General features: G+C 35.0%; 1 protein-coding gene across 2 annotated transcripts; it reads left to right on the top strand.

Annotated features, from left to right (window-relative positions):
- Window positions 1-494: 494 nt before the first annotated feature.
- LOC114419259 (ubiquitin domain-containing protein DSK2b-like) lies at window positions 495-6,982 on the top strand. 2 transcript variants are annotated; one of them, XM_028384898.1, is made up of 9 exons: window positions 500-972; window positions 1,556-2,281; window positions 2,454-2,674; window positions 2,748-2,858; window positions 3,333-3,391; window positions 5,344-5,372; window positions 5,918-6,007; window positions 6,120-6,271; window positions 6,652-6,982. In XM_028384898.1, exons 1-8 carry the CDS (start codon window positions 732-734, stop codon window positions 6,266-6,268), a joined length of 1,626 nt encoding a protein of 541 aa, XP_028240699.1. In that variant the 5' UTR covers window positions 500-731; the 3' UTR covers window positions 6,269-6,271; window positions 6,652-6,982. The 2 variants fall into 2 exon arrangements, with proteins under 2 accessions (XP_028240706.1, XP_028240699.1); XM_028384905.1 differs by lacking the exons at window positions 3,333-3,391; window positions 5,344-5,372; window positions 5,918-6,007; window positions 6,120-6,271; window positions 6,652-6,982 and adding an exon at window positions 3,100-3,284 and having other exon boundaries at window positions 495-972.
- The last annotated feature ends 1,350 nt before the right edge of the window (window positions 6,983-8,332 follow it).

The following is an 8,332-nucleotide window of genomic DNA, read 5'->3' as shown; positions in this document are numbered from 1 at the left end:
AAACTGATTCTATTAATTTTTATCATTATTTGTAATAAATTGATCCTACTATTTATACTATTTTTTTTATATAAGATAACTTTAACATATTTATTTAATTAATTTAATTTACAACCTGTTAGAAAAGAAAGATGTGTCATGTAGATAGATATTATTTTCTTATACAAATTAATTATTAATAAAATTATTATATATTTTATATTCATAATACAGTTATCAAATTCTGATAAATTATTTATATAAATTATAAAATGTGAATTTAATAATCCTCTGAAAATTAGTTGAAAATAAAAACAAACTCATGACAGGAGATTCTCACGCGCGCTTCATAAAGAGTGTGCTTGTTTCGACAACCTTGTCCAGCGTTACGAGAGGATAACAGTGCAAAGAGACGGTTGCCATCTTTGGTCACGCGCAGGTTTAGCACGTGGATCCAACTTTCCTGAAAAAGACCAACATCAATTCTTTTCGGGCTTAGGTGGGTTAAGAAGTGTGGGGTCCTTCGGTTCTCTTCTCTCTCGGCCTAGCAATACTATCTTATTTTCCTTTTTCTTAATTTATTCTTCGTCAGGATTTCTCTGTTATCTCTCAGTTCTCCAACTCCCAAATTCTTCCCAGTTTGCTTCAATTGTTTGTTCTAGGGTTAGGGTTTTCGATCCATTTCCCCCTCAAATTTCAATTATTAACAAGTGCAGAGCCTGATTTTCCTCCCGTCGTGCTTTGAGGAGGCCATGGGAGGTGACGCCACTGCCGCCGCTGAGAGTGCGACCGCGGAGTCGAACGCCGCAAATGGAGTCAACATCAACATTCGCTGCTCCAATGGTTCCAAGTTTTCCGTTCAGATTGGCCTTGATTCCACCATCAGATCCTTCAAGGACGCGGTTGCACGCAACTGTGACATATCCGCGGATCAACAGCGCCTGATTTACAAGGGCCGGATTCTCAAGGATGATCAAACCCTCCAAAGCTATGGTATTTACCGATCTTGCTGTTCTCCGTGTATTTCTCTTTTGTATTGACTTTGATTTGAGTTTTTTGCAGCATCGATTTAGCGATTTTGCTCATGTTTCATATATAAATTAATCGAAAAATTATATATATCATGTTTAATATATAAATTAATTGAAAAATTATACACACATGTTATCTGCGTGTGTGTTTCTTATTGGTATGCTGATTTCATTTTTTTTTATTTAAAATTTGACATGGTTTTATAACTTTCATACTCTTCGGTCTCTTGTAATTTGTTTATTTTCCCTAGAGATTTTTGCGAGCGTGTAATTAAGTAATGAACCTCTTCTTTGCATTTGTATGGCTTAATATTAACAATAATGTAGGATTAATTTATTGAGGAATTTGTGGTATTTTCTACGAGTACTGCTTCTGTAAGGTGTTATAGGAAGAATACATGCTGTATGGCTTGCATTCCTCTAGGGCGATAAGTGAGGACATAACATGGGGAATTGTTTTTGATGCAACCTAGATTTTTTCACTGGTGTTTTGGAGAGTAGTTCTTTAATGAGTGAATGACTAACTTTTCAATTTGTATTTGTAGGTTTGGAGGCTGATCACACTGTTCATTTGGTTCGTGGTTTTGCTCCATCTAACACTACTGGTGGAACTAATAGTGTTGGTGGCGGCAATACCACAACTGCTAACACGAGAGGGGCTGGTGCTAATGAGGGTGGGGGTTTAGGAGGGCCAGGATTTGGAGCTTCACTGTTTCCTGGACTTGGTGGTAACAATGGGATGGGGGGCGGTGGTCTCAATGGTCTATTTGGAGCAGGCTTTCCGGATCTTGAACAAATGCAGCAACCATTTTTGTCAAATCCCAATTTAATGAGAGATATAATGAACACACCTGCTATGCAGAATTTAATAAATAATCCTGACATAGTGCGGAATCTTATAATGAATAACCCGCAGATGCAAGAACTAATGGATAGGAACCCCGAGCTGGCACACATACTTAATGATCCCAGCACTCTTCGTCAGACACTTGAAGCTACAAGGAACCCTGAGATCATGCGCGAAATGATGAGGAATACAGATAGAGCAATGAGCAACATTGAATCTTCTCCTGAAGGATTCAACATGCTGAGGCGCATGTATGAAAATGTTCAAGAACCGTTTTTAAATGCCACTACAATGGCTGGTAACACTGGAAATGATGCTGCAGCAGTCAGGAACCAATCCACAAATCCCTCAACTACTAATTCTGAAGCTACTTCCCCTGTACCCAATACGAACCCACTTCCTAATCCTTGGTCCTCTACTGGAAGTAAATTTTCTTACCATAATTTTCTCCTCAAATACAGTGACTGAATGACTCTTTTTCATCTAATGTTTTAATTTTTTTTTACTTCTGATATTTTGGTCTATTCTCAAGCTGGTAGCTACATTGTTGACTGGCTTGTGATTAATACCGGGTTGATTGATGTTGAATATTGCAGCTGGAGGAGGCCAGAATAACACCAGAAGGTCAACTACTACTGGTGGGGAAGCTCGACAGTCAACACCCACTGGTCTAGGAGGGCTTGGACTGCCAGATCTTGAAGGCATGTTGGGTGGGACTGGGATGCCAGATGCTGCTATGTTGACCCAGTTAATGCAAAACCCAGCCATTTCACAAATGATGCAAAGTATCCTTTCCAATCCACAGACTATGAATCAGGTATTTACCTACTGTCTGTGCCTATAATTTCATGTTTTGAACTGATCTCTCTAACATTTTTATTTACTTTTAGATTCTTGGGGTCAATAACGAGCAGCGTGGCATGCCTGATTTGAATTCTCTAAGGGAGGTGATGCAAAACCCAGAGTTTCTACGCCTGTTTTCCTCACCCGAGACACTGCAGGTAGACAGATTCAGAGTTTTGTATCTCTTAATATTCTCAATCATAGGGTTGCATACTCATCTTTGTGTGCATTAATAAGTACATGGTCCAAATGTCCAATATCGAAAGTTCTAGTCATGATTATATAGAGTGTATGAAGAATGGTAATTGTGAATGTTTGTACAGCTATTTTCTTTTTTGTTTCTTCAGTGCTAAATTCTAATAACAAGCATCAGATCTAACTGGAATGAGTGTTGCATAGGTAAAATGGTTGGATGATGGTCTCCTAGCTAAAGGTTTGGGAAAAATTGACTTTGACATTCCATGATTAAAGTGTGAGATTTTTTTTGTGCATTGAAAAATTAGATTCTCTAAAATGTGATCTAATGAGGATGATGTTGTGTTATTTTATTCTCTAAAATGGTAATGTGATCTAATTTGACGCTTGTTTTAAGTAATTTTCTCACAACCATGTGGTCTTATTTGCAATGGCAGCAACTCTTGTCTTTTCAGCAAGCTCTTCTGTCTCAGCTTGGTCAGCAACAATCAACACAGTAAGAAATGGAGCAATCTTTGCATTTCTATTTTCACATGCCTTTTGTTTTTTACTCCCCCAAAAGAAACAATAACATCCTTTTATTACTGCTAACTTGTTTTGTACTATAATGCAATGTGCCAATGCCTCAATCCTATAGTTTAATGAAGTAGTTATTTGTTTGTCCCTAGTACATCTGTCAGCAACTAAGATTAGGCCTAGACATAATCTGGCTTCCCATATTTAGTTGGATGAACTTTTCTGTTAGATTTGAGAGTTACACACGCAATCTAGATAATGTTATTTATAATTTTTTCTGAATTAAACCAAAAAAGGTTTCAACAGATACCAGATAGAAAGTGTAAAACACAGGATAAGGGCCCCTAACAGAGAGTAACTTCTCTCAATACACAATACACAGGCTTCTCAATCACACCCAAAATACAATACTGAATGCAGAAACTGACACACCATATGCATTAGAGAGAGACATGCATAACTGTAGAAAAGTTACTAAACACAGCTGCCCTATAAATTATTAAACGCACAGATAACTGCCATACTGCTCACATAACTGTCCTAACATTTTCCATATATATCATTGTTGTTGCTTTTTACATTTGATGATCATTATTGACAGAGGCTATGCTTGAAATACAAGATTTTGGATTCTGTCCAATAACAATCCTTAATGCTATGTTTGGATTAGGAATGAAATAGAGAGGAAAGAAATAGGAATGATAGAAATATTGGAGAAATAAAATGAAAAGAATATGTTTGGATGGATAGAAATGAGAAGGAAGTGGAAGAATTTCTGTTTGCTTTTTTGGATGGGTAGAAATGAGAGTGGAAAGAAAGAAATTGTAAAAAGTTTATACAAATAAAAAAATAGATTTATTTCCTAAAAACCTGAACTTTTTACCTCCCTTGTGGCTTGTTTATATTTAACATTTTTTTAATGTTATTAAAAAAATTATTTGATTTTTAAAAACTTAAAACAAAAATATAAAAAATGCTGCAAACATTTCCACATGATTTCATGCCTCTTGAGGAAGGAAATGGTTTTGGTGGGCCCCACTAATACAAATTCCATTCCTTCCTCTTTTATCAACTCATCCAGACAATGGAAATATTCTACTTTTTCATTTCTCTTCTCTCTAATTCCATCTTCCATAATTCACCACATCCGAACAATGGGTAAAGAGTAGATTTTTTATTTGTTGGTTTTTACTCTTGCTCATCATTTTTGTCAGATGCTATGCTTGAATTATAACATTCTTGGATTTCTGTCTAATAACATTCCTGGGAATGGGACAACCTTCTCTCACTCTAAACTTTTGGTACCAAAGAAAGGGCCATGTAGGGCTTTGTGTTGGGAATCTGGATTTGGTTAATGAGTTTTCAGGGAAAGTTGAGAAAAAAATGAAACAAAGGAAAATACTTTGAAATATTTCCCCTTTATAGAGTTTTCCCTTTCTTACAACAGAGCTAATACTCAGTTCTCATATCATGAAACAGAATGAATCATCTTCTACTCTCCTATCTAAGCTAACCACCCTACTAACTTCTCTTAACCAATTGCTTTATTTCCTTTAGATGCAATTATTCTTACGAAACCATCATTCATTATTGTACTATAAGTAATCTGCATACAACACAGCCAACGTGGGTTTGGCCCATCTGGTTGACCTTTTGTTCATAACAATTGCATGACCTGGATTTGAGATTCCTCCCTATGAAATTTGAATCCCACTGAAAACCATCGCTGAGGTTAGTGATTTGAGTTGCAGAGAGCCTTCCTTCACCCTACACTTTCTTCACTAATAACAAAAACAAAATCTGTGTACAACACAAGCCCCCTGAATGGGAATTTTTCCTGGTGGCAAAATAAGTAGTTATTGCCTGAATTTTACTGTGTTGTTTAATGCTTGTTGCTAGCTTAATCTTCTGTTTATCTGGATGCTTTTTCAGGGAACCAGGTCAAACAGGTGGAGGCACTGGTATGCAATATGACTCTGCTTTCTTTTTGTTTCTGTTTAGTACTAGAAACTATGCTCAGTTAGTCTTATTTGGAATATTTTTTGTGTCTATGGCTTTGCATTGGCAATTCAAATTGCTTGGCTATCATGTAAGATCATCTGCTGGTACTTGATTTAGTTTAAATTATAATTTTTGAATCTGTTGAAGATTTTAATGTGATAAAATTTGTCTATTTTGTGGTGTGCTCTGAGATCTTTGTCCTGACTTTAAATGTGAATCATAATTCATAAATCAGAGGGATATGGGTGTTTAATAAATGTGACATATGAGTAAAGGCTTTGCTTTAAATCCTTCTAAACAAATTTTAAGGCCCTCCAAGCTAAAAAATCCATTCAACCCATTTATACATGTGCAACCTCTTGAAGGGCCCCATGCATCTTTAGAGTAGCAATGAAGCATAGATTATTAGGTTCTAAGGTGGCTGCTGCATGGTGCAATTGCCATTGGATTGCATGCAGAAGTTGTGCTCATTTTGGTAATTGCTATTGAATGGTTTTATTGGTAGGACCGATGAACAACTTGGGGCTGGAGATGTTATCAAGCATGTTTGGTGGACTCGGAGCTGGTAGCCTGGCTGTTCCTAACAGATCAAATGGTTAGCATAGTTTTGTAATTTTCTATATAGATTTTATACTCCGTTGTTGTCTTCTGTCCAATTAGTTTTTATATTCCCCTCCCTGACTTGCGTGACTTCATTGTTTAATCAGAGCCGCCGGAGCAATTGTATGCCACCCAACTTTCTCAGCTTCAGGAGATGGGGTTCTTTGACACGCAAGAGAACATAAGGGCTCTTATTGCTACATCAGGGAATGTTCATGCAGCAGTTGAGCGGCTTTTGGGGAACTCCGGACAGTAGCAGGTAATGTTGGTTGATTTTCTTTCATGAAGGTCCTTCTGTGGATGCTGAGTTTGGTCCCTTCAAACTCTGTTGTTTTCAAGCGCCTTGTTGGGTATTTAAATAAAATCAGAAATCTGTCCAAATTATAATGGTCAGAACTCTGAATTTACATGGTGATGTAGGTTATACGTTGGACCAACTATGTGATCATCCATTCTATCCTTGAGTTCTGATAGCATACTTATTTTCTTCATGTACATATATCCAAACTAGCGTCAGACATGTGGCAGCATTGCTTAAATATTTTCAACTGAATTTATTTCAATATTGTTGATGTACTAATTTTCTTTTGGTTCTACGTGTATCAATACTGTAATGACTTATAATTACTGATTTGGCAGGTGGTAAGAAGGGACACAAGACTAGCAATTAAATCCCAAACACTAGAATCTGGTGTGAGATATTTGTCCATTTAGCTTTGATTTTCATCATGGAATTATGTTCAAACAAATCTATTGATTTTTTTTTCATTTACATGATATCCAGAGTTTAGTATTATATCCAATACTCAGATGTCCAATGATTAATTATACCTTCAGCTACAAGAAAGTACAAAGCCTTTTGTACCATATATATGTAATTCTAACTTGCCTGTTTGCAAGGATTGGGTTCACAGATACATTCAAAGAAGGGGTTTATATTGGAACATGAATTTAGACATATGATTATGAACTTTTGTTTGTCATTTAGTTGTTAATCTTGTTGTAAATTCCATAACAATATTAATGACCCGTGGCAACCAAATCTTTATAAATATTTGGATTAAACATATAATATAGTCCCCATACGTGTAGAGGATTCTTAATAATTTGGTCTCTACACAATTAGCGGATTCCCAAACAATCATATAATATTTATATGAGCAACTCTTTTCAAAAAGTGTCTCCATATATGTCCGTGGAGTTTTATAATTTATAGTTGTAATTTCTTCCCTCTCTATTGTGATGAAATTTGAAACGTCTTTCACTAACTGAACTTAACAGTAAATTGACGAATTTTCGTTTAGGCCCAATCTGTTCTGTTGGTGGATTCAACTAAACGTCACTCTGTAAATATAGTTTACTAATAATACTGTTAAATAAATGAAAATATTTAAGTTTGAAAAATACTGAATTTTTAAGAATAAAATTGTGGTTACCTATTTCAATTTGGTGAAACGGCAAATTCAACCATATTCTGATTAAATGTTGCATTGATTTGAGTGATGTGGTTGAAAATTCAAATATAAACATGCATCATAATTTTACTGAACTGATAAAATTCATTGATCCGATCGTGACAAGTGACAATAATATCTCCAATACAAAAAATAAAATAAAATTACAAATATTAAAGGGGTCACACAAGTCAATTCATCCCAAGCCTACCGATCATTCCCATTTATTTGATTAATTTTAAGAAACAGTTTGAATCATAAGACTGAATCACCAATTTAGTCTTTAAAATTAACAAGATGGTCAAATAATTTCTAAAATTGTAAAATTACCAGTTAATCTAGTCATTAAAATTGCTATAGCATAATGATATTTTAAACCATCAATTTATTTAATTCCTCTGTTATGCTAATGTCATATAAATGTTAAAAAAAATGAAAATGACTAAATTATTGTTAGAATAATAATAATTTTTTCTTGACATCGTTTTTGTTCTTTTTTCGTCAATTAGTCTTTTGATCTACTTTTTTTTAAAGGTGATCTAAGTGTTTAATTATGCATTTTCTACAAAAATTGATTTTAGATGTTAATGTGGTGATACTTTTTCAAAGGGTAGAAGAAAACTATCGCAAAACTAATGAGCAGAGAAAGAACAAAGACGAAGGAAAGGAAAAAAAATATTATTTCACCAATGTTTTGATCATTTTTATTCTTGTGACGTGACAATATGCATGCGTAACTAGTCAACTATCACTCAATCACTTAACATGCCAGTTCAACCAATTGTAATGGTCTTAAACAATATCAACAGAGAAACTAATTACAATTCACTACAAGAAAATATATCTGTGTGATGAAAAAAGTTGAC

Source organism: Glycine soja, chromosome 1, assembly GCF_004193775.1.
Source record: "Glycine soja cultivar W05 chromosome 1, ASM419377v2, whole genome shotgun sequence".
NCBI classification, from domain to species: domain Eukaryota; kingdom Viridiplantae; phylum Streptophyta; class Magnoliopsida; order Fabales; family Fabaceae; genus Glycine; species Glycine soja.
Note: the sequence above shows the minus strand (reverse complement) of the source record. Positions and strands in the feature narration are given on the sequence as shown.

Coding starts and splice junctions, on each gene's coding strand:
- LOC114419259 (XM_028384898.1), top strand. CDS start 732: ATGGGAGGTGACGCCACTGCCGCCGCTGAGAGTGCGACCGCGGAGTCG. Junction 2,859..3,332: donor CCTCACCCGAGACACTGCAG/GTAGACAGATTC, acceptor TTGCAATGGCAG/CAACTCTTGTCTTTTCAGCA. Junction 3,392..5,343: donor GGTCAGCAACAATCAACACA/GTAAGAAATGGA, acceptor ATGCTTTTTCAG/GGAACCAGGTCAAACAGGTG.